This window comes from Chrysochloris asiatica, unplaced genomic scaffold (assembly GCF_000296735.1).
Source record: "Chrysochloris asiatica unplaced genomic scaffold, ChrAsi1.0 scaffold00130, whole genome shotgun sequence".
NCBI classification, from domain to species: Eukaryota; Metazoa; Chordata; class Mammalia; order Afrosoricida; family Chrysochloridae; genus Chrysochloris; species Chrysochloris asiatica.
In genome coordinates this window covers 7,698,968-7,726,028 of record NW_006408648.1, presented here as the reverse complement: position 1 = coordinate 7,726,028, position 27,061 = coordinate 7,698,968, and the positions used below count along the sequence as shown (strand labels likewise).

Here is a 27,061-nt window from a genome sequence, read left to right as displayed (position 1 = left end):
TATATATATAGTTATTGACAGAATTTATGCTATTTTTTCATGTTAATTCTTCTAAAGCTTTTGCATTGAGAACATATCTCATATTAGCCACATTTCAAGTGCTTAATAATCATGTAGCTAGTGGCTCCTATATTTGACTGCCAGCCTAGAACTAAGAAATAATAATCGTGATCATAACTAAGACAGCTATCAGTATTTTGTCTAAGCATAGTGTTAAATAAGGACTTTAAAGCTTTTTTTTTTACTCTTTATGCCTTAATATATGTAGTTTATTTTTTCATTTGTCACAGTGATCTTTTGATAGTATTATTATGCTTATTGTATATTTTACAATAGCACAACTGAGGAATATTTTTTATTCTAATAAAGTAGATGATTTCAGGTTATAAAAACAGTTGTACAATCCAAACAGTAAAGGAATGCTTAATACAATAATGTTAACAAATAACGATCTGCATACATGCACTTTGCACATACCATCCCATTTTTCTTGCCTGGGTCCACAGCCTCATCTGCTGCCAGACTGCACTCGGTTGCCATGATGCAATGCAGATATTACCTGCAGTGTAGATTTCAGGAAGTGATGTGTACATGTGGTCATCCACGTTCAGACCACCATCATGTCCTAGATTAAAATTGTTGCCGTGGACAAAAGGTTCTACATTTGGTGTAACTCCTGTAGCACTGACACTAAAATCACAGCCATATATCTTTCCATTGGTCAGTTCCACATATACTGGCCACCTCTCTTTATCAGTTGCTTTAACTGACTTCTTATGATGGGTCCCTTGGAAAAGTCAAGGACTCCTTTTTCAAAATTGTAAATTCTTCGTGAAGGTAGACTTACTTTACTTCACACATAGTTTCAATGTGAATCTTGTGAAAAAACTCTTTTGTTCCTGTAAGATTCAAGCCTTCATGCCAATCAGGTCCCAAGGCACTGCCTATATGACTAGTCTTAACTTTGGTTCTTGCTTCATTTTTCCTTTCTTCTGTTGTATATCTGGTTCTTTTTTATGTGCAAATTTAACCTCTGGCTTTTCAGTAGTGAGCTTTGAAGTCAGGAATTCTGCTTCTCCTGTATCAAAGAAAGTATTCCCAGTAGGTTTATCTTTAATGGCCCAAATCACTTCACAACCTTCAATTTCATATACTAACTCAAGTGCAATACCACTGTTCCCTACGATCATTATTCTTTTAGCATTAGTGAGCTGTTTTTGAAGTTCCTGAGCACTGCCTGTATCACGGATCCCTAATACAAATGGGTCTCTTTCACGTATCAATTTTGGTATAGCTCCAGCACACAAGCAGAGCTGCTTGTATATGCTGGCTGCCATCTTCTGTTAAAATGCAATGTTCTTCACTCTTCAGTTGCTTTACTCCAGATTGTATAACCTTAATGTTGGGAAAGCAGTTTTCTAACATGGCACTAGGTTGTTTTTCAACATCAAATTCTTCTAATATTTTAGAAACCTGCTTGAAATTTGTGATTGCTTTAATAACAGGAGAATATCTTCTGAGGGAAAGTGAATTGCCAACTGCTCCGCACAGGTGACGCCCACAATGCTTCCGCCAACCACCACCAGCTTTCCCGAGGTCGAAGGAGGGCGCCGCCTCCTCCATGTCCTTGGACATATACTAATTTCTTGGATACACTGCGGGAGTCGCAGGAGTTCGTCTAAAGCAAAAATTTTTAATGCTCAAAATAATATAGTGAGAACAGGATGCTTCTGACTACAAATACAAGAAAGCCCAACTCATTTGGCTTACTAAGAAAATTGTAATTACTGACATTCCAAAGGTGTGGGCTGCAGAGTTGGTTTCGTTCAGAGCTCCCACTCCTGTTTCTTTGCCAATTGTCTTCCTCAGTCTCTTCCTTTGGCTTTGCTTTACGAGCTTAGAATTCCTTTAGCAAACTTTTCCTCATGTCTCATTTGCTCTGACCGGAACAAGGGCTTATTCTTAACCAAATTCTTAGTTAAAGTAGTTTTTGTACTATTTCTTTCAGGCAGTATAGTTTGAATGTCTATAAGCCTGACCTTAGATCAGTAGAGTCCCAGTTCTGCACTTGCTGACCTAAGAAAGTTCATTGCTTTTCTGTGCCTCATTTTCCTCACCTTTAAGTCAGAGCTAATAATTATAATGACCAATGATGTTTCTTTAGCGTCTGTACCACTTATGCCCACTGTATTTGTGGATTGGCTCCAACTCCAGCGATAAACGCTGACTGGTGTAAACCAGCTTTTATTTTATTATTCTGTTCCTTTTTGCTAGGAGTAGGTCCAGGAACCCAGGCCACAGTCAGTTAGCATAGTAGTATATTAACTGAGGAACATACTACCAAGAAACACTTCTGCAAATGTGGTAAGGACTAACAGAAGGGATGGGAACATGATCAAAGTTAGTTTAAACTGACTGGGGAAGACTTCTGGAAGGAGCCTTCTTCAACTGTTCTTTGGGTATTTACCTCCAGATTTGTACTTCATTTGAAATCATTCATTTTCTGCCACTTTATTCTTTTTTTTTTTTTCAAGCCCTGATAACATGGTGGTGTGCCATGGAGTCGGTTCCGACTCATGTGACCCTGTACAGGGTTTCCGAGGCTGTAAATCTTTATGGGAGCAGAAAACCTTATCTTTCTCCCATGGAACAGCTGGTAGTTTCGAACTGCTGACCTTGAGATTAGCAGCCCAATTTGTAACCACTACGCTACCAGAGCTCTTTATTGATAACATAGTGGATTGTTAACCACCAAGTCAGCGGGTTGAATCTACCAGCTGCTCTACAGGAGAAAGATGAGGCTTTCTGCTCCTGTAAAGATTTACTGTCTGAGAAACCCTATACAGGGTCACTATGAGTCACAACTGACTTGACGGCATACCAACATCACCACCGCTTACACAAAATATTGCACATATACTAAAAATTTCAGGAAAGGATTGATCTTTATTAATCATTTTTAAGGTGGAGGCTGAGCGACGAGCCAATGAAGAAGAAGAAAACAAAGCCAGTGAAGAGTACATACAGCGACTATTGGCAGAGGAGGAAGAAGAGGAAAAAAGACAAACAGAAAAAAGGCAAAGAGAAATGGAAGAACAACTGAAAAGTGATGAAGAACTGGCAAGAAAACTAAGCATTAATATTGTAAGTTTTAGGGGAGAACTTTAAACTGTTAATATTTTTTATTATCTAACCAAGTGGTTTCCAAATAATTAAAGAGTAGATGTAAGCAGGAGCTGTTTCTGACATATTTACTATTACTTAAACAAAACAAAAACCAAGCAACTAAATACGTAGTTAGTAGATTTAAATTGTTGGAAAGTTATTAACTGAAAACCTTTCCTCTCCCTTTGCACTTATCCACTGCTGTTCTGTTATTTAAGTGTCTTTCCCCAAAGGTAACTACTATTCAGTTTCTTAGAATTTTTTATTCACCTGAAATGTAGCAATCATACTGTTTTGTATGTTTTCATTTTATGTAGCATTGAGATATTTTATATTCCTAGATACAGTCTAATTTTTTTAAGGGTGGTATAATATTCCAGTGTATTGATATAAATCAGTTTTGACAAATGAAGGAAGCATTTTACATTTTCAACTATTATGCCTACCAACCTAGATCTGATTATCTTGCTATATAGTTTAATTACTGCCTGGGAACAAGTGAAAAGAATGGTGATAAAACACATTATTTTCAAAGCAAAAGAAAAAATGGGATTCAATGCTTTGTCTGGCAGAATCAACTAGGATTCTTTCAAAATACAAACTTTCTTATCTGGTCTAAATCTACTAACTCAGAATCTCTGAGGATAGAACTCACATAAAAGCAATCTGTTGCCATTGAGTCCAATTCCAACGGCATAGGACATAGTAGAACTGCCCCATTGGGTTGCTAAGACTAAATCTTTAGGGAAGCAGACTGCCATATCTGGCTGCTATGGAGAAACTGGTGGATCTAAACTGCTGATCTTTCAGGTGGCTGCCAAGTGCTTTAGCCACCATGCCTTGGGTGCTCCAGGAGATGGGTAATGATTACCCCAAATTCTCTTGAATGTATTGCTCAGTCCTACTCCATTTATTTTTCTGTTGGTCAGTGTCATTTATTTAATTTCTTGATTATATGCCTTTTATAAAATTGCTCATAATTTTTTAAAAAATTAAATAAGAAAGGTATATAATCCCAAATTTAGGTATATTATGAATGGCAGGCCACTAAAAAAAAAAAAGGAAAAAGAAAACCCACTTCTGAGTATACTTCATTTTGCTAAGTATATTTTAAAATAGTGTACTTTGAAAGCAGAGGAATAGTTTGCAGAGGTTCTCAAATCTGAATGCATGTAAGATTTACTTAATTTCCTCTGAGTTCTATCCTCAGAGATTCTGAGTTAGTAGATTTAGACCAGATAAGAAAGTTTGTATTTTGAAATAACCCTGGTTGATTCTGCCAGACAAAGCATTGAATCCCATTTTTTCTTTTACTTTGAAAATAAGGTGTTTTATCACCATTCTTTTCACTTGTTCCCAGGCAGTAATTAAACTATATAGCAAGATAATCAGATCTAGGTTTAATGTATTAGTTAGAAACCCTGGTGCCTTAGTGGTAAGTGCTTAGTTGCTAAGCAAAAGGCCAGTGGTTTAAACCCACCAGCCACTCCATGGGAGAAAAATGCAGCAGTGTGCTTCTGCAAAGATTTAACAGCTTGGAAATCCTATGGGACAGTCCTACTGGACTCAGAGGACCGCGATGAGTCAGAATCAGGTTGACAGCTATAGTTTTGATGTTCTGTTTATTGATTTTTGATTACCTGTTTTTAAAGAGTCTGTATTTTTAATCTTACTTGTTTTTACATAAGATTACAAAAGTAGATTTCATATTTTAGAATCATATTTTATTAGCTTGTGAAAGTTTGGTGGCTCAAGGCCAAATGTCCAGCAGCACAAATTATATCAGTTTTTCAGTTGTGTACTAAGAAACTTCTGAAATTTATTGGTATGCCATTGATGTCCAAAATTAAACTTTTCTTACATAAAATTAACTTTTACTCCTGGCTCTTTGAATTTCCCTCTATAGAATAAGGAAAATTAGCATAAATTATCAGGTAATATAATTAGCATGTCTACTGTGTTTCATAGTATACATAAAAGCTAATTTAGACCAACTTGGATGAACTTAATTTTGTTTATATTAATTTCTTTGGTAGTGTAGTAGTTACGAACTGGGCTGCTAACCTCAAGGTCAGCAGTTCAAAACTACCAGCTGTTCCACAGGAGAAAGATGAGGCTTTCTGCTCCTGTGAAGATTTACAGCCTTGGAAACCCTATGCAGGGTTGCTATGAGTTGGAATTGACTCCACGGCACACCACCACCACCAATATTTTTCATAGGGTATATCAAATTTAGGAGTCTTGGTATGACCCTGTAAGATAAATATTGAACTGCTAGCCTCAAGGTCAGCAATTCAAACCCACCAACCACTCCTCAGAAAGCCTATACTAGGTCTCTGAGTCAAGACTTACTCAACGGCACCTAATAACAACAACATAGAATTTAAATGTGAGCATAATCCTTGAAAAATTTTGTCATGACTTTGAATTAATTTGTCTAATTAAGTGCTTATTTTATCATAGAGTTTCATTAATAATGTTTCTTGTGCCTTTTCTGTTGAAGAACAATGTAGGTGAGAAAAGTATCTTGGCTTCTCCCTTGAATTCCAGAAAGTCTAATTCAGTTGCAATGAAATCAAACAAGAAAAGTAAGAATCTTCAAAGAAACACTGGAGATATTCAGAAGTAAGTAAATATGACTGTCAGTTATTTATTGAACACCTGTATATGGCAGTATAGTTTGTTCATATAGACTACTGATTATTAAAGTTTGGTTCTTGAACTCTACATGAAACTCTTCAGTCCATCTGTAAATGATGTAAAGTGGAAAGAAATGAGCTATTCACATAGCTTATAAGTAGTGTAGTGGTTACGAATTGGGCTGTGAACCACAAGGTCAGCAGTTTGAAGCTACCAGCTGTTCCACAGGAGAAAGATGAGGCTTTCTGCTCCCGTAAAGATTTACAGCCTCGGAAACCCTGTTCATGGTCGCTATGGGTTGGAACCAACTCAATGGCACTTAACAACAACATAATCCTGTCTAGTGCAAGACACCTGTGATGGCACACTGTTCACCCAGCCACTTTGTTAGAGTTACATTGTATCTTGATAACTCAGTAAGGACTTTCCATCTTTTCCTTTTTTTCAAAATGAACCAGTTGGATTCCTATTTCTCTTAGTTTAGTCTCAAGTGAGAAAAGCTGTTTCCAAATAGGGTCACCCTCATTGAAAGAGTTTATAGTTTAGTATTTAAATCTAGAGCATTCTCCTACCTACTTTTCCCTAGCATTTGCATCATATTTCTTCTCTGACATACAGAAGGAGAACCTGGTGGCACAAAGGTTAAAAAGTACTTGCTTCTAACCAGCAGGTTGCAATTTGAACCCACCAGCTATTCCACCGGAGAAAGACATGGCAGTGTGCTTCTCTAAAATTTTACAATTTTGGAAATCCTATGGTCATCTCTGTGCTATCCTATAGGGTCACTATGCGTCACCATCAAATTGTCAGCAGTGAGTTTGGTTTATCATAAAAGAAGCATGGGTCCATAGTTAACACTATTGTATGTACTTTCTCCACAACCCCACCCCAACAGTAGTAAGTAATAGGTATAATTAATGGCTTTATGAGGATCTAAGTTTTCCCTTAGTGATCTATAGTTTAAAAAGTTGAAAGAACAACCATGTAGACTTGAAGAACATATAAAGAGCAAAAGACCTATACAAAGGAAAGTACAAAACACTACTAGAAATGAAAAGAGAAGTACATAAATGGACGAATATACTGTGCTCGTGGATAGGAAAACTTAACATTTTCACTAAATTACCAAAGCGATCCACAGATAAAATGCATTTCCAATTCAGATTCCAGCATTGTTCTTTAAAGAGATAGAAAACATAATTACTAACTTTATATGAAGGGAAAGAGACCCTGGACAAGCAAAGCACTCCTAAAGAAGAGCAAAGTAGGTGGTCTCATAGTTCTCAATCTTAAAACATACTACGGAGCCACAGGAGTCAAAATAGCCTGGTACTATTATGACGGAACAGATTTGAGAACTCAGAAGTAAATCCATCCACCTATGGATAGCTGATTTTAACAAAGGCCCAAAGTCATTCAGTAGTGAAGAGGTAGTTTCTTTAACAAATGGTGCTGGAAAAACTGGACCTTTATTTGCAGGGAAATGAAACAGGACCCATATCGCATACAGTATACAAAACAAACAAACTCAAGGTGGATCAAAGACCTAAATGTAAAATCTAAAATTATGAGAACATAAGGACAAATTTAGGGGTGTGGTGCTACAGGATAAGCACTGGACTGGTAACTGAAAGTTTGGCAGCTCAACTCTACCAGCCACTTCACAGAAATTCTTTACAGTGTTGCTATGAGTTCAAACCAACTTGGCAGCATTTAACAACTATACATGTCGTAAGTATGTTATCAAAGATAACTGAAAACAAACAATAGAGAACAAACTAGATACCTGGGACCTCTTGAAAACTTGACACATGCATCAAAAGATTTCACCAAAAACATGAAAAAGAATCCACAGCCTAGAAAAGAATTTTTGAGAATAACATATTGGACCAGGGAATGAGAGGGCAAGTCACTGGCTAGGTAGGTGCATGTTAACTGGTCGAAGGAGGAGGCAATAAAATGATTGACAAAAATGATGGAGGCATGAGAAGGGAGTGCAAGAGTTAAATGGGACAGAGGTAAATACTATTATATATACAATCTTGCAGTAACTTATCTGTGAATAGATGCAGGCTGAATGGATATGGGAGAGAATTATTGTTAGGTGATGTCTTATGGACACATAGTGACCCTATGCACAATAGAACAGAACATTGCCCAGTTCTGCATCAACATCACAATCATTGCTATGCTTTAGCCCACTGCTGCTACCTCTGTGCCAATCCATCTCCTTAAGGGCCTTTCTCTTTTTCACTGACTCTCTATTTTAGCAAGCATGATGTGCTTCTCCAGGGACTGGCCCCTCCTAATATGTCTGAAGTATGATAGATGAAATCTGGCTATTCTGGCTTATAAGGAGCATTCTGGCTGTACTTCTTCCAATATAGATTTATTTGTCCTTTTGGCAGTCCGTAATACTTTTACTATTCTCCTCCAACACCATAACTCAAATGCATCAATTTTTCAATGATCTTTCTTTCTGTATTCTTTGTCCAACTTTGACATGCATATAAGGTTATTGAAAATCCCATGGCTTGGGTCAGGCACACCTTAGTCCTCAAACTGACATCTTTACTCTCTAACACTTTTGTGCAGCAGATTTGCCTAATGCAATATGTTGTTTGATTTCTTGACTTCTGCTTCCATGAGTATTGATGGCTAATCCAAGCAAATGAAGTCTTTGACAACTTCAATCTTTTCACCATTTTTCATTATATTATGTATTGGTCCAGTGGTGAAGATTTTTGTTTTCTTTACATTGAGATGTAACCCATACCAAAGCCTGTTGTCTTTGACCTTCACCAGTAAGTATTTTAAGTCCTCTGTGCTTTTAGCAAGCTAAATTGTATCATCTGCATATCAGAGATGGTTAATGAGTATTCATCCAACCCTGATGCCACGTTTTTCTTCAGATAGTCCAGTTTCTTGAATTATTTGCTCAGCATGCAGATTGAGTAAGTATGATGAAAGAATACAACCCTGGTGCACACCTTTTCTAATTTTAAATCATTCGGTGTTCCCTTGTTCTGTTGTAATGCCTATCTCTTGGTCTTTATACAGGTTCCCCATGAGTACTATTGAGAGTTCCTGAATTCTTATTCTCGACAATGTTGTTCATAACTTGTCATGATCCACACAGTAGAAAATCTTTGTGCAGTCAATAAAGCACAAGTAAACATTTTTTTTGGTATTCTCTGCTTTCAACCAAGGTCCACCTGACAGCAATGAAATCCCTCATTCCATGTCCTCATCTGAATCTAGCTTGAACCTCTGGCAGTTCCCTGTCAATGTACTGTTGCAGCCAGTTTTTAATTCTCTTCAGCAAAATTTTTCTTGCATGCAATATTAATATTTTCTGATGATTTCCGTATTGCCTTGGATAACTTCTCTTTGGAAAGGGCACAGATATGAATCTCTTCCAGTTGGCCAGGTAGCTGTCTTCCAAATTTCTTGACATAGATGAGTGAGTGCCTCCAGTGATACATCAGTTTGTTAAAAGATTTCAATTTGTATTTTATCAATTCCCAGAGCCTTGTTCTTTGCCAATGCCTTCAGTGCACCTTGAAATTCTTTATTCATTGTCATTGGCTCTTGATCATATGCTAACTCTTGAGATAGTTGAACGTCAACCATTTCTTTTTGGTAGAGTGACTCTTATGTAGTCTTTCCATCTTCTCTTGATGCTTTCTGTATCATATTTTGCCTGTAGAATCCTCCAATATTTCAGGTCAAGGCTTGAAATTTTTCTTCAGTTCCCTCAGCTTAGAAATGCTGAGTTGTTCTTCCCTTTTGCTTTTCTAACTCCATCTCTTTACTTATTTCATGTTAATATTTGACTTTGTCTCCTCAAGCTGTCCTTTGAAATTTTCTATTCAGTTCTTTTACCTCCTTACTTCTTCTGTTTGCTTTAGTATCTCTGTACTGGAGAGCAAGTTTCAGAGTCTCTTCTGATATCCATTTTGGTCTTTTTCTACTTTCTTGTCTTCTTAATGACCTTTGCTTTTTTCCTGTATCTTGTTCTTGATGTCTTCCCACAACTCTCTGGTCTTCGGTCATTAGTGTCCAATGCATCAAATCTGTTCTTGAGATGATCTCTAAATTCAGGTGGGATATATTCAAGGTCATATTCTGGCTATTGTGGACTTGTTTTAATTTTCTTCAGCTTTAGGCTGAAGTTGCATATCAGAGATTTATGGTATGTTCCAGAGTCTGCTCCAAGCCTGGTTTTGACTGATGATATGAAGCTTTCTCCTGTCTCCAAGGTAGTCAGTTTGATGCCTGTGTATTCCATCTGGTGAGGTCCATGTGCATAGTCATCTTTTATGTTTTATAAAAAAGTTATTTTCAATGAACAATTCATTGGTCTTGCAAAATTCAGTCATGAGATTTCCAGCATTGTTTCTGTTCCCAAGGCTGTGTTTTCTGACAGCTGATTCTTCCTCTTTGTTTCCATCCTTTGCATTCTAATCAGCAATAATTCTTAATACATCTTGATTTCATGTTTGACCAATTTCAGACTGAAGAAATTGGTAGAATTCTTCAGTTTCATCATCACTGGCTTCAGTGTTTGGTGTGTAAATTTGAATAATAATTGTATTAATTAACCTTACTTGTAGGCACATGGATATTATCTTATCACAGTCCAGATTGTACTTTAGGATAGATCTTGAGGTGTCCTCCTGGCATAGTAAACCAGGTGGTTGTCAGATTCAGAATGACAATACCAGTTCAGGTCTGCTCACTGATGCCTAGGTATGGATGTTTATGTGTTTCGTTTCATTATTGACAACTTCCAATTTTCTATATTCATACCTTGTACATTCCATCTTCCAGTTATTAATGGTTATTTACACCTATTTCTCTTCATTTTGAGTTGTGCCCCATCAGCAAATGGAGGTTCTGAAAGCTTTGCTCCATAGCGCCATTGCAGTCAACTGTACTTTAAGGAGACAGCTCTTCCCCAGTCATATTTTGAGTGCCTTCCAACCTTAGGGGCTCATCTTATGGTATTTTATCTGCCTCTGATATTTAAAATACCAGTGGTAAAGCTGAGGCTTGACAGAGGATATTTGTACATGGGTTTTTATGTTTGTTACAAATGTATTTATGAAAGTAGTGGAGCATACAGGGAGCAAAGTCATGAAAACTTCTTCGACAGAGCCAAACACCTTCAATTACAGGTCCTGGGGGCTCAGAACCATAGTCCCTGAGGACATCAAGGTCAATTGGCATAAAAGTCCATAGTGACAGTGTTCTGCATCCATCTTTGGTGAGTGGTGGCTGGGGTCTTTAGAAATTGTCAGCAGCAATGTAAGGTACAACTATTTGGTCTCTCTGTGTGTGGAGAAAAGAAGAGTGATGAAAACTGAGGACACATGAAGTTAGTTTAGTGAACTAATAGATGAATACCAGTCTACATGGTCCTGACACCAGAAAAACTAGCTGCCTAACCACTGCTCTGAAAGGGATCACAGAAGGTCTTGGATAGAGTGGGAGAAAAATATGGAACAAAACTCAAAATAATAAAAGAGACTAGGTCAAATAGATCATGGCCCTTGGTCATCCTTCAGGTTTGTAATTGAATTCAGTTGTCAGCCAAACAACATTAATGAGGAAATAATGTATAAAGAGAACAACAATAATGAGGTTTGCACACCTTAGAAGAATCAACTATCTGAGATCAAAGGGCAGTATTTATCCAAGGACACAGTTCAGAAAGGTAAGGAAAAAAGGAAGAATGGGAATAGGAAACACAGTGGGGAAATAGAATACGTGATGTTACATTATGATCACTGAGATGACACAAATTGTGTATGAATTGTTGACTGTAAAAGTCACAATCAGATCTGTAAACTTGCACCCAATCCCCCCACCCCAAAATTTAACGTTACGAGAAAAATATTTTTTATATGAAACCATAAAACAAATGCTGTCAAGGGCATGAAGAGACTGGAACCCTCATACATTGCCATTGGGACTGTAAAATAGTGCAACCACTGAAAAATGGTATGGCCCTTCCTTTAAAAGTTGGAAATAGAGATCACCATGTGAACCAGCTTTCCCAATACTTAGTGTATTTCCTAGAGAGTAAGAGCCATGACACGAATAGATACATGTTCATCACAACACTATTCACAATAGCAAAATGATGAAAACAATCTATATGCCCATCAGTGTAAGAATGGATAAACTGTGTTATATGTACACAACTTTAAGAATAATGATGAATCTACAAAATATCTCATAACATGGATGAACCTAGAGGATATTTGTTGTTACTAAGTGCCGTTGAGTCTGTTCCAACCCATAGTGACCCTGTATAGGTTTTCTAAGGAAACTTGGGTTCGTTTCCATCCAGTACACCTAAGGCACAGCCATTACCCATCTTCATTGGAGGTTTTCATATTGCTATGCTGCATGCAGGTTTCAGCACACTTTAAAGACTAGGAAGCGTTGGGATCTGAAAATTAACCAGTGAGACCTCTATGGATCACAGTAGCCCAATCTCATGCATAAGGCTTCCATGAGTCAGGGACCACCTTGACATAAGCTTACAACAACACAAAAATGGTGTTTAAGGAAGTCAGTGAAACCACTACCTATATAATAGGTAGAGAACAGACTTCAGAGACCACACACATGGGAGAGAATGGTCTTTAAAAAGTGATTTAGAAAAGTAAACAAGCAACTACAATCCTCAGCAAGTAACAATAAAGCCTATGGAGGGCGAAGAATATATTTCCAGTAATCTGTACTGTAATTTTCAACAAAAAAATGTGAAGCAGGCAAAGAAACAAAGTATGACCCATTCATAGGAATTAACAGAAACTATCTGTGAGGGAAGCACAAGCTTTAGACTTAACTAGATAAAGATTTTAAATCATTCATCTTAAACATACTCAAGAAGCAAAAGGAAATCAGGAGAATGATACTATATCAAATAACATCAATAAGGATATAATAATTATAAAAAGGTATAAAATAGAAATTAGTAATCTGAGAACTATAATTGAAATGAAAAATTTGCTAGAAGGTTTTTAGCAGATTTTGGAAATTCTGTAAAGAATTAATGGCCTTTTTTTTTCTCCCTCCCCATCCATCTTGGCGGCTGCTCTTGGTTGGGGGCCATCACACACCTAAGGCAGGAAGATGGTGGCCACAAAGTAGACAAAAAATTCGCTGGAGTAGATCAACTTGTGGCTCCAACTTGTTATGAAAAGCGGGAAATACATGTTGGGTTACAAGCAGACTCTGAAGATGATCCAGCAAGGCAAAGCGAAGCTGGTCATCCTCGCCAACGACTGTCCGGCCTTGAGAAAATCCGAGGTCGAGTACTACGTCATGTTGGCCAAAACCGGTGTCCATCACTACAGTGGCAATAATATTGAACTGGGCACAGCGTGCGGGAAATACTAGAGTCTGCACACTGACTATCATTGATCCAGGTGATTCCTATTATCATTAGAAGCATGCCAGAACAAACTGGTGAAAAATAAATCATCCATTTTTTTTCTTTAATGAAACTGGCCAAAGCTTGTTTAAAAAGAAAGAAAGAAACAATTAATAAACTTAAAGATAGGCCAATTGAAAAAAGAGTATCCAGTTTCAGGAACAGAAAAAAACAAAAGACTGAAGAAAACTGAACAGACTAAGAGACCTGTGCAACATCATCAAGAATACATAGACACCAGGTCTGGATCTCACCCTTGTAGCCCAGTGTTTAGCCATGCAGTAGATAGGTATATAGAGGGGACAGCACTAGTAAGGTATATGCACCAGGGAATGGTCAGTCATTCAAAATCAAAAGGGCAACATTTACCTAAGGACTAAGTTGAGAAGAGATGCGGTGAATAAAAATAGGGAGCACAGGGAGGAAGTGGGGTAACTTGTTGCATGGTAGGGATTGCAATCATTGAGATGAAACAAAATATATGATTAGTTGAATGTAAAACTGATAATCTTGTCTGTAAACCCTGACTTAATTCACAATAAAAAGTTTAAAAAAAAAAAAAAAAGAATGCGTAGATATAAATAAGAATCATAGAAGGAGAAGAAAGGGGGGAACAGAAGGAATATTTGAAGATATAATGACCAAAATCCAAATTTGATTTAAAAAAAAAAAAGATTACACATCCAGTGTGCTCAGCAAACTCCAAGTAGGATAGAAAACAGTAGATCCACACCAAGACACATTATCATTGAGCACAAACAGAATCTTAATAGCAGCAACTCATCCCATACAAGGAATCATCAAAAATAATAACCTATTTCTCATCAGAAATCATGGAGACCAGTTCACAGTGAAATGGCATATTTAAAGTTCTGAAAGAAAATACTCTTAACCAAGAATTCAGGAAATCCCACCAGCCACTCCTGAGAAACCCTATACTGGGTCGCTATGAGTTGGAATCGACTTGATGGCACTTAACAACAGCCCTTCAAAATGAGGTCAAAATGTAGATATTACCAGATAAATAAAGGATGAGGAGTTCATTACCAATAGACCTACCCTTCAAAAAACACTCCAGGGAGACTTCCGAGAGAAATGAAAAGACACTAAACAGTAATTTGAGTCCATAAGAAACAATGCAGAGTATCATTAAAGGTAATTTATATAGATAAACATAAAATCCTGTATTACTGTGTTTGGGATTTGTAATTTCTCTTTTTCTATATGATTTCAAAGATAAATGCAAGTCTGAAGAAATAAGGGAGTAAGGACAGTGAGTCCTGGGAAGGTGGACAAGTCTGGAGAGAAGACAGAATAAATGTGTTCTCTAAAATTAATGAAAGAAAAATGCAAAATCTTGGCAATCTAATGAGGGGATTGGTTAATTTTGCCATCTTGGTGGATTTAAAATGAGCCAAATCAAAAGCAGGAAGAGGAATCTCACTGCTATCAAGGAAGAAGAGACAGAGTGGAGCTCATCTTTTGGTACCCAAGATCCCTGCACATTGAACCTCCTCCGTGTAGAAGACACCTGTGACACCAGAGGAGGAACAGGAGTAGCAGCCGAACCAAGAGCCAGACACCAGAAACAGCAGTGGGCTTCCCAGCCCACAGAGCAAGTAAAGCTGAGTGCCCTTGGGAAGGAGACTCACTTGTGAAATGAGTGCCTCCAAGTACTTAATCGGGGAGCTAGATTTGATGACCCAGAGAACTAGAACTGAGGGCCTTTTGCGGAGAGGCCAAGAGCCAGAGAGAAGCATGCCTTCGGACATGGTTGGGAAAAGTCTATCCTAACAGAGAACTATGCCCTGAGCATTTCTAATATTGAATTGCAACCTGTTAAAATTCCCTACTAAACCCCGTAACTGGGAGTATGGGTCTAAGTTCTGTGTGACCAGTGCATTGAATTATTGAATCCAGCTGAGTAGAAAGTGCTGTGGGAGGAATGATTGGAAATAAAATTGGTAAAGAAGGTTGGAGAGTGGTAGCATGCTAGGAATTGGCCTGGGCTGTGACAGAATTGTGTAGCAGAGTTTTTGTGTACTATTGTAGTGTAGTGGATTATAAACTGGGCTACTAACTGCAAGGTCAGTGGTTCGAATCTACCAATCACGCCACAGGATTTCTGCTCCCATAAAGATTTACAACCTCAGAAACCCTGTACTGTGAGTTAGGACTGACTTGACAGCACACAACCACCACTGTTGGTATTGATGCAAACTAGATGGTTATATATTCATGATGTTAACTATAATTCCCAGGTTCACCACTACAAAAACATACAAAATAGCAATTAAACACAGTAACAGAGACAGTAATAGCAGAAGCAGGCAGGGAGACAGGGGTGGGACGGGGACATGATATGTTGTTAGGTGCCCTAGAGTTCATTCCTATCGCACCGACCCTTACTATGCACAACAAAACAAAACACTGCCCAAACCTGTGCTGTCCTCACAATTGTTACGTTTGAGCCCATTGTTGCTGCTACTGCACCAGTCCATCTTGTTGCGGTCTTCTTTGCTGACCCTATACCTTACCCAGGCATGATATCCTTCTCTAGGGACTGATCTCTTTTGACAACATTATGTAAAGAAAAAGAGACAAAGTCTCCACATTCTCGCTCCTAAGAAACATTTTTTTTAATGGCCTTTTGCTTTCTTCCTGTATGATATTCTTGATATTATAACTCTACTGGTCTTCAGTTATTTGTATCTAATATATCAAATCTATTCTTGAAATGATCTCTAGATTCAGGTGGGATATATTCAAGGTATATTTTGGCTTTCATGGACTTGTTTAATTTTCTTCTGCTTCAACCTGAACTTGGCGTATGAGCAGTTGGTGGTCTGATCCACAGTCTAGTCATGGCCTTGTTTTGGCTGATGATAATAGCGTTTTTCCACCATGTCTTCCCACAAATGTAGCCAAATTGAGTCCGGTTTAGTCCATCTGGTGAAGTCTAGGTGTATTGTTGTTAAGTGCTCTCAAGTTGGTTCCGACTCATAGCAATCCTGGATAGGGTTCCCAAGGAACAGCTGGTGGGTTTGAACTGCTGACCTTGTGGTTAGCAGTTCAGTGCTTATCCAACAGTGACATACCTTTTATGTTATTGAAAATTATTTACAATGAATAGGTCATTGACCTTGCAATTTTCTGTCATGCAATCTCCAGCATCATTTCTATCACCATGGCCATATTTTAATTACAGATCCTTCCTCTTGTTTCCAGCTTTTGCATTTCGATCACCAGTAATTATCAGTGCATCTTAATTGCATCTTTTATCATTTTCAGAATGCAAAATTTGGTGGAATTCTTAGATTTTATTATCACTGACTTTAGTGGTTGGTGCATAAATATGAATAATAGTGGTATTAACTGGTCTGCCCTGTAAGCACATGGATATTATCCTGTCACAGACAGCATTGTACTTCAAGATAGATCTTGAAATGCTCTTTTTGAACACGAGTACAATGCCATTGCCATTCAGTTTATCATCCCTAGCATAATAAACCATATGATTGTCCAGTTCAACATGGCCAACATCAGTCCATTTCAGCTCACTAATGATCTATGTTGTTGTTGTTGTTAATTGCCATTGAGTCGATTCCGACCCATAGCGACCCTATATAGGGTTTCCAAGGAGCAGCTGGTGAGCTTGAACCACCGACCTTGCAGTCAAATAGCTTTTCAGCCTGGCACATTAACCCACAGCGCCACACCAGGACTCCAATGATGTATGGGATATCAATTTTTATGTGTTCCATTTCGTTGTTGACAATTTTCAATATATCTAGATTTATACTTCGTACATTTGTTTGGATTATTGATAGATTTTTGCAGCTGTTTCTTCTAATTTTGAGTTGTGCCCCATCAGCAAATGAAAGTCACAAAAACCTTTGATGCTCACTATTAAGATCAACTCTTTCCCAGTCCAAATTCGACTGCCTTGCAACCTTAGGGGTTCGTCTTCAAGCACTATATTAGTGTTCCATTTCTGTTCATAAATGTTTTCAGTGGCTAACCATTCAAAAGTGGTTTGTCTCTCCTTCATATTCTGTCTGAATCTGAGAACTCCACTGAAACCTGTCTGTCATTGGTGACCCTGCTTGTATTTAAAATACAAGTGACATGCCTTCCAGCAGCATCGCATACATAAGGCATTACAGTGTGACCAAGTGACAGACCATCTAATCAATACATTTGGGGTCCTGGAGTAGCACTGTAGCATAAGCACTGAACTTCTAACCACAAGGTTAGTGGTTCAAACCCACAGCTCCTCAAATACCCGATAATATTTTTTTACTGTAATACTCTGCTAAGGTTTTGTTTTGGAGCTAAAACAGAATACATGAGACACAGATAAAATAGGTTTTTCTTAAATACACTTTTTCTGAGAAATCAGTCAGGCAGCAAACTAGCCAACTTTTAAGTATAAATTGTTAATCTGGCTTTATCATATTTTATATATACCACTTGTCTTTAAAACATTCTAACTTTGAACAACTTTTTGTTTTTAAGGTATTTTTCACCTAAGTCTCATTTTGGGTCAGTATCACAATCTGAAGTTGTACAAGAAGAGCGGGAAAACTCCATGTCTAAGGTGTGTTTATGCTGAAGGTGTTTTTAGTTTGGCAAGTTTATAGTACTATCGAATACTCTTATACTTCTTCCTCCTCTTTATTTTTTAATCATAATGAAAATAAAACTAACCAACTGTTCCCCAGTTCAGTTTTTTTTTCACATGTGCAATTCAGTGACATTGATTACTACTCCCTCGCCTAAGGAGTTCTGGTAGCGTAGTGGTTACAAATCGGGCTGCTAACCTCAAGGTCGGCAGTTCGAAACTACCAGCTGTTCTGCGGGAGAAAGATGGGACTTTCTGCTCCCGTAAAGACTTGCAGCCTTGGAAACCCTGTGCCAGGGTCACTGTGAGATGGAACTGACTCCACAATACTTAACAATAACACCATAGTAAGTTGAGTACCCTTTCTTACCTGTCTTAGACATCTTCTTTCTCCAAAGGACCAGGTAGTATGAGGAGACCTTTAAAGAGTTTTGAAACTTCTTCATAAATATTTTAGGCTTTGTAGTCTTTGTCACAGTATTCTAGTCTGTGGTTGTAGCTCATAAACATTTTTGTTGTTGTTAAGTACTATTGAGTCAGTTCTGACTCATTGTGACCCTGTATAGGGTTTCCAAGGAGTGGCGGGTGAGTTTGAACTGCTGACCTGCGGTTCAAACTGACTTTGTGGTCCAGTGCTTTATCCCACAGTGCCACATTGATAACCAATGCATAAATAAACAAACATTTCTGTGTTCCAGTAAAACCTTATTTACATAAACAGGTAGCTGTTCCCTAGAGCTAGATAATCAAACTCACAATACTTGAATAGACTACACCTGGCACCAGTTTCCTTAGAGGGATATAGGATGAGAAACTGCATAATTCTCCTACTACTGTTCAATTCACTAATCAGAGGTCATTTTTATTGTCACCTATGTGATGTCTTGATGTGGCGCTGTGGGTTAATGTGTCAGACTGCAAAGCTGTTTGAATTTACAAGGTCGGCTGTTCAAGCTCACCAGCTGCTCCTCAGAAACCCTATATAGGGTTGCTGTGGATCGGAACCAACTCGACAGCACTTAGCAGCAATAACAACATGTGACCAGTAACACAGGTGATAGTTCACCTTTCTCTGGTTTCCAGAGAATTGGGGAAGTTGAACCAATGCAAATGTCAGTTTCCTATGTAGAAAAAGAAGTTTTGTTAGCTTTTTACTCACAGATCCCTAGACTATTTTTCAATTCAGCAAAGTGGTTTTATAGTGCTTAACATTTACTGGACATAATAATCTCTCATATCGTATATATTATTTTATGTAATCTTTACCACAACTATCAGCTCTTAAGGTAGATATCTTGTTTCCATTTTAGAATTGAGAAACCTGAGGTGAAAAGCATTTAAGAGACTTACCCAAAGATCTACAAATAGAGTATAGTAGACAGAGGATTCAGGTCCAGATAATCTGATTCATACTGGGGCTAAGAATTGGTGGAAGGGATATTGTAGGCCTGGGATATTTTTCCCAACCCAGGTGTTCATATTCACAGCAAAGCTAGGATGCATGCAACTTAGACTTTAACCAATCCAAATCATGTTTGCTCATAAGAAATGCAATCAGGAATGAGAAATACAAAATAGAGCTGGTAAAAATAGAGTCTCCAAAAAGGAAGTAATATTATTTTTGAGGCATATTTGCGTCTAAGCTTTTCTTCTTAAGGTTTTACCAGTATTTCCTTCAATTATAAATTATAGATAGCAAACCACAGTTGTTGATAGTAACTTTGTCATCAATAGATGACAGAGTATAAGTTAAGTGATGAGTTATTAGGCTTGCTACTACTAGATCTTATTGTTTTAATGTCTTAATGGTGTTAAGTGCTGTGGAGTCAATTCCTACTCTTAGTAATCTTGTGAGGGTTTCTGAGGAGTCTTTGGTGGGTTTGAACTGCTAACCTTGCAGTTAGTAGTCCGGTGCTTATCTTAACAGTGTCACACCAGGACTCCAATGTGTTAATACAAGTACGTTATTTCATCACAAATTTTTTTTTTAATATTTTGGTAATTGTATTAAATTATCTCTTTGTACGATTATGGGGTTTGTTTTTGTTTTTTCTTGTTTTTAAAAATATTCTCAGGAGTCTATAAGCTCTACCAAACTGTCAAAGGGGTCTGTGGCATAGAAAGGGTACAACTGGGCAAGAGAAAGTTTATAAGGTAAAAGAAAGGTCAGATTTTGATGCCTGTTACTGGCCATGTATAGAATCTAGTTTCTGGGTTTAAGTCTGTAGGTTTTTGTAAGAGTTAAGATTAAATAATTCCTTAATCTAAATTGCCATACAGAATATGTTAAGTGCTCTTGAGTCCATTCGGACCCATAGTGACCCTATACAGGGTTTCCAAGGCTTTACAGGAGCAGAAAGCCTCATCTTTCTCCCGCAGAACTGCTGGTAGTTTAGAACTGCTGACCTTGAGATTAGCAGCCCAATTCTTAACCATTGTGCTACCAGAACGTACTGTTAAAACAGAATGAACATACATTATTAGTAATATTTCATGTATAATACAGCTATGATAATGTTTGATGTTTTTCCCCGGTTCACTCAATCTTTTAAAAATTTTAACAGGAACTCGGCACTAGAGATTTGACAAGCCCAATGTGGCAAGACACAGAAACGGAAGAAGATATGCCAACACTTTCCCCGCAAATATGCCTTGAATTTGAAGAAGAGGGCACAAAGCCTTCAGTAGAGGCACCTATGCCTCAGTTACGTGCCTATGGTTCAGAATGGTGCCTTGAAGGAGAAGTCAAAACAAGACCAAACAATCTTGATAAAGAGTTATCTGTCATGAATCATGAGGAATCTCAGGCCAGAATTTCCTACTCTAAAGAAGCAGCCGTTACACCTAATGGCAAAACAGAGAGTGGGCTCAGTATATCTGGTATGACACAGAACATTGGAAATGGCACAGGGGAGACAAAAAATGAAGAGACTAGCCTACTGATGAGTAGTAATGATATTTCCAGAAGAAAAAACCAGGACTCTTCCTCTGAAGCAGGAAAGGACCCATGCTTTTCTACAAAGAGAAGGAAAATATGCCCCAAAGCTTCTTCAGATGAAGACGAAACAGAAATCAACTTTACCCAGAAACTGATAGAGTTAGAGCATCTACTCTTTGAGAGACATAAGCAAGAAGAACAGGACAGGTTACTAGCATTACAACTTCAGAAAGAGGTGGATAAAGAACAAATGGCACTAAACCGGCAAAAAGGATCTCCAGATGAGTATCAGTTACGTGCTACATCCTTTTCTCCAGACAAGCTGCTAAAGGGACCAAATAAGAATTCCAAAGATAGGAGCTCCAAAAGACAAACTGATATAGAACATTCAAAATCTTGGAGAGGCTCAAGAGATGAAAATTGGCAACCTTCTTTTAAGATCCAGTTGAACCATTCTGTTACTGTTAATGGAAGAAGGATGCCAAATTCTAGTAGAGATAATTGTAATGGATCCAAAAGGGCCCATTCCTTACAGTCTAGTAATTCACAGAAAAGTATTTTTCAGATGTTTCAGAGATACAGAAAGTAATGCATGAGTAAAGGGTGTGTTTTGTGATTAATAAAGCTGGATTCACAGCTTTATCTAGCTCCCATTTTTAATGATAGAGTCTTTATGGCTAAGTTTTCTCTGTGGCTGTTCTCATTGGCCTAATTAAAGGACTGTATAATTACAATGGAAGAATATTACTAGTACGTTTCTACAAAGCTCAGTGATTAGTAAGGGTCCCAGTCCTTTCCATTATTAATAATTGTGATGTCCTAAGGTTGACAATCCTTATAGATATAAAAATGCCTTGGTCAACTCTAAGAAATCTTCACGTGCCCATCCCTTTTTCAGAAAATGTATGTTGGTGGCCTTTGCTTACCTTTTTGTCATGACAAGTAATCAAAGCTAGAGTATATATATACTGTATACTAAGTAGTTAAAAAACCCAAACCATGCTTAACAACTAAAGTTTTTTTGGTACTTTCCCATGTTTACAGGGCACTTGAACTGCATCTTCCATAACACTAAAGTAATCTAATTTCCTTCTGTAATTAAATTTTAAGCATTATCGCATTTTCTTTGATTTAGAATATGTTAGGATCAACGTCAAACCAGAAAATCAGAGTCTTCTGGAAGACTGGATATAAGTTGACAGAAAGGAAACTAGACTCTTGATGCAAAGGTGTCATGAACTGGGGTGAGGCTGGGTGGGGGAGGTTGGCAGTTTGGGAGTATTGGCTCTGAATGGGTGATTAGAGGTTGGGTCCAGGATGGATTTGGCAGAGCATTCTCCCTTGTGTCCTTTCTTTGCTGAATGACACAGAAAGCACCTTAGTTTTGTGGTTTTTGCACAGTAGTGTCTGGTGTGAAAATCAAAATTAGTTACTACTCAATTACCTTAACTTTTGAAAATTCACATTTCTATTAATCTGCTCTTTCAGGAAGATGGGATTTTACCTAAAGAGAGTTATATCACAGTATCCAGTGTTGAGAAATCTGTGACATGACCAAGTGTTTATTTCCTTCTATTATCAATTTTACCAATACTGACTTTTATTTGTGTTTATGGACAAAAATAAAAGGTTTACTATTTGTGTTTTATCCTGTCTTAGCGTCAGTAGGCAGTGACGTCACTTTGAGAAGTGTGTAAAACATAGAGACTGTTACTGCTTTTGTTTCGTATGAACAACTTTTGACAACAAATAAGAGTCTGAACAGCATTTCTTGGATGACTACTTAGCTGTCCATTTAATGGAAAAATAAAATATCTTAGAGCTAATTCTGGTTTAAAATTGTCAGTATTTTTTATACATTGTTAAGCATTTTTCCTTTGAATTTTGTAATTGAATTTCTCTTAATTTTTGCACACTTGATAGATAGCATTTGATTCAGTATTGATTGGGTAATTATGGGTAGGATTCTAATGCTAACTTACAATTTAGTTTGCTTTGTCTCAGAAAAAAAAAGTGATTACCCTCTGAATGAAGATTTAGTAGAATGAAATTTAGTCAAAAATTTAAGAACCAAGTTTATATAAACTAAAATCTTTTTATTCACATGAAGCCAATATTTTCCTGAAAATGTCACTTTATGTTTTAATGTAGAACATTATTGGTATTCCTCAAATTAAAAGTTATCTAATTAAATCATCCTGAAATAGTCTATGACCAAGAAACGGGGAAAAAACAGCTGAAGGTGTGCAATACTTAGAATTTACACATTCAATCACTTACTTGTCTATGAAGTCATCTTCCTGACGAAAGTTGGTTTTAAGGTAAATTTTCATTTCTCTGTTAGCCTTTTAGCTATTTCTACCACATATGCCTTTTTGCAAGAAAGTAATAAATGTTTATGTCAGTCAGTACTTTTTTCTTTTGAGATAAAGATAAGTGAATGTTTAATTATCAAGTTGTACTTAAATTGAAAATCTGAAAGTTAAAATAATTATGAAAAATAAAGTTTGAGTACATAAAAATTAAGAGTTTTGCATTAAAAACGACATAAAGGAAAATTAATAAGGCTTGACAAACTGGGCAAGACATAGTTGCAATTCATCACTAAATACTAATTTTATTTCAAATAGAAGGAGGAATATCATTGCTGATGTCAGATGGGTCTTGGCTGAATGCAGAGAATATCAGAGGTGTCTACCTGTATTTTACTTTGAAAATATGCAATATTTGATTCTTTAGATCATAACAAATATGGATAACATTGCAAAGAACTGGAATTTCAGAACAATTAACTGTGCTCATGTAGAACCTGTACACAGACTAACAGGCAGTTATTTGAACTGAACAAGGGAAAGAAAATATTGTGTGGTTTAAAATTAGGAAAGGTATTGTCAGAGTTGTGTCTGTTCACCCTACATAGTCAATTTATGTGCTCAATAAATAATCTGAGATGCTGGGTTATCTGAAGAACATAGCATCAGGATTGGAGGAAGATTCATAAACAATCTGCAATATACAGAGAACACACCCTTGCTTGCTGAAAGTAAAAAGGATTTGAAGCACTTTTGATGAAGATAAAAGAACACAGCCTTCAGTATGGATAATACCTCAACATAAAGAAAACAAATACCCTCACAAACGAAGTTTTAAACAACATTATGATAAAAGTGTTAAATAGAAAAGATGTCACTTTGATATCTAAAGTGCCCAACCCAGGATAAATGAACAAATCTATCTTGGAAGAAATACAGACAGAATGTTTTATATAAAGGAGCACAGTGAGACATCATCTTGCTTACTCTGGGCATGTTATCAGGAGAGGGCAACATGCCTGATAAAGTAGAGAGGAGGTCAGTGTAAAAAGAGGAAGACCTTCAACAAAGATGGAGGACAGTGGTTACAACAATCATCTGAAGCCTAACAACAGTTGTGTTTGGTGTGGACTGTTAGGCATGCATTGGTGTGGGTTGCTGAGTTGAAACAGGCTCCATAGCACGTAGCAACAACAATCATTTCAGAAAAAAGACCAATAACCTATTAGAAAAGTATATGTGCAGTTCCCAAAAAAGGAAATAAAGTAGCTTTTTTAATACAATCTCACTTACACAAATACTGATAAATTTTTCCACCCTTTGGATTAGTAAAAATATTTGTTTTCTTGTTTGTCTATATGTGTGTATGTTTATCTTGGCAAGCATGTAGAGAAATAAACACTATTGTTGCTGTTGTGAATAGAAAATTGGAAATTCCTGGGTAATCTTAGCAATTATACCTCTAAGAATTCCTTAAAGCTGTCTTCATATGTGTGAAGAATTACATGTACAGAAACTTTTGTTACAGCAGTGTTTGTAATACAGCTTCACAACAACCTTGTTCTCCAATAAACATTGGATAAATGATATTACAATGGAATTTTGTACTATACTAAATATCTTATTGATATGAAAACTGTTAAAATATAGAGTTAAAAACAAAGTGTACAATAGTGTGTATAATGTACAATCATTTACCCAGAAATGAAAAATGTGTGTACAAATATGTACAGTGGAATTAATCCAGGGAGACCTGGAACTCAACAGAACTACCTTATTTTTACAAGTCTCGCGAGCTTTCCACCTTTGACAGGATGCCATTTTACCACTTTCCTATTGTTTTAGTGGAAAACGTTTGTGTTTTCCTTTTTTAACAGGTTTCTGCCTTACACAGGTTCCCACTTTTGCAGGTTTTACTGTATTTGCATAAAATATCTCTAGAAGGAGAAACATTACTAAGGTTACCAGTGGTAAGGGGAATTGGGCAGCTGGATGGCAGGAGTGAAAACATGGCTTTTCACTTTATATCCTTTTATACTTTTTGAATTTTGCATTGTGTTGAATGTATTCCATAGCACATTTAAATGTTCTTAAAATCTTGCAAGATAAAGGAAATTTATGTATCTCAGCTTACACCACTCTTCTTGTTAAGTGCCGTTGAGTCAGTTCTGACTCTACAACCCTATAGGGTTTCCAAGGAGCAGGTAGTGGATTTGAACCACCAACCTTGTTCAAGCCGATCTTGTGTTCCAGTGCTTTGATGGTCCTTTTTCCCTTTAAGTTAAAATTTTTTTCCAGAAAGTTTTTGCACAGGAAAGATGATAGTATCCAGCTTTGTGAATTATTGACTAATTAGTTTTAATGTACTATTTATTTGGAAAGCAAAAGATATACTTCCCAGGTAGTATGGAGTAGCTTACAGCATACTTGCTGAGAACAATTACAAATGCCAGATAAAAAATCTAAACCATCTACTCAAAAGCATCAGAGATGTACTGAAACAATGAGATTTCAGGGAAGCAAACTGATGTTTCATCACTTTTTTTCTTGGTGGCATATGTCTATTCTGGATACAATAGAAGTGTCAGGGCTGTTTCTGACAACTTTCAGGTCAGAGTCTTAAAAGCTAGGCTGAAAATCTCTGAAAAGTTTTTCAGGTGCACAGTGCTGATGAGACAAAAGACCATAGAGAGTTCAGGACTAATAATGTGTGGGAAAATACCCATAAATGCCCAGGAGAGGTAGACTTCATGGAGACTGTATGGAGGGAAAGTGTGGTGCTTGTAGAAAGCCTTGCTGTTTGTTTAATTACTATTATCCTAATATTATGATCACCTTCGTGTTCTCATCATGACCAGAGTTGATTGAGTCAGAACAGTTTGTGCCACCCCATATACAGATTGGAGTCACCTAAAGCCCTAAAGTCACTGTTGCCCCAAATCCCTGTAAACTACTGAATTCTTGACCCATATGGGTACCAAGAACCTCTCCCCCTGAAATTTCCTCCTTATAAAATCCAGCTTTCGGGCAGCATCACTGGATTCCTAGACCTCATAGAGGACAACGATCCCAGAAAGAATGGAGGTTTTGAGCACTAGCTAAGACGTCTATTAAATAGAGGGCATTTGAGTAAATCATACTGAAGTAACTCCAGTTAGTAACATCTAAATTGCAAAAGGCTCAATGTTAAGTTCTGGTGAGTGGTTTCTGACCCACTTGTTATGTGCCGTGGAGTTGGTTCCGACTCATAGCGACCCTGTATAGGTTTACGAGGCTGTAAATCTTTATGGGAGCAGAAAGCTTCATCTTTCTCCCACGGAACAGCTGGTAGTTTCGAACTGCTGACCCTGACATTTGCAGCCCCATTCGTTCTGACCCATAGCTACCCTGTATGAGAGTTCTGAGGAGCAGTTGATGCACTTGAACTGCTGGCCTTGCAGTCCAGTGCCTTAACCCATAGTGCCACACCAGGACTTCTAGCAATGGTGGTGGCGGTTATGTGCTGTGGAGCCAGTTCCTGACTCATAGTGACTTTGCATAGGATTTCCTAGGCTGAGTTCTGGTGTGACGCTGTGGGTTAATGTGCTGGACTGCAAAGACAGTTTGAACCATAAGGTCAATGGATCAAGCTCACTAGCTGCTCCTTGGAAACACTATACAGGATTGCTGAGTTCAGAACCGACTTGACGGCACTTAACAAATCTTTGGGAGCATAAAGCTTTATCTTTTTTGCACGGAAGAGCTGGTAGTTTGGAACTGATGACTGAGATTAGCAGCCCAACTCAACCACTACCACAGCGTCTAGCAATGTTGTTGTTGTCAGGTGCCATCGAGTCGGAACCGAATCATAGCGACCCCATGCACATCAGAACAAAACAATGTCCGATCCTGGGCCAACCTCACTACTGCTGCCACACTTGAGTCCATCAATG

At 37.5% G+C, this 27,061-nt stretch overlaps 1 protein-coding gene and 1 pseudogene across 1 annotated transcript in view; one reads left to right on the top strand and one right to left on the bottom strand.

The window, feature by feature from the left end:
- Positions 1–21,406, top strand: part of RNF168 (ring finger protein 168, E3 ubiquitin protein ligase) — a 35,427-nt gene extending 14,021 nt beyond the window's left edge. Inside the window, exons 3-6 of the mRNA XM_006869437.1 lie at positions 2,965–3,144; positions 5,669–5,790; positions 17,774–17,855; positions 20,444–21,406. Coding sequence (XP_006869499.1) covers positions 2,965–3,144; positions 5,669–5,790; positions 17,774–17,855; positions 20,444–21,406 — 1,347 coding nt within the window. The remainder of the gene's footprint in view (positions 1–2,964; positions 3,145–5,668; positions 5,791–17,773; positions 17,856–20,443) is intronic.
- On the bottom strand, positions 438–1,604 carry LOC102826539 (annotated as a pseudogene).
- Positions 21,407–27,061: the final 5,655 nt, after the last annotated feature.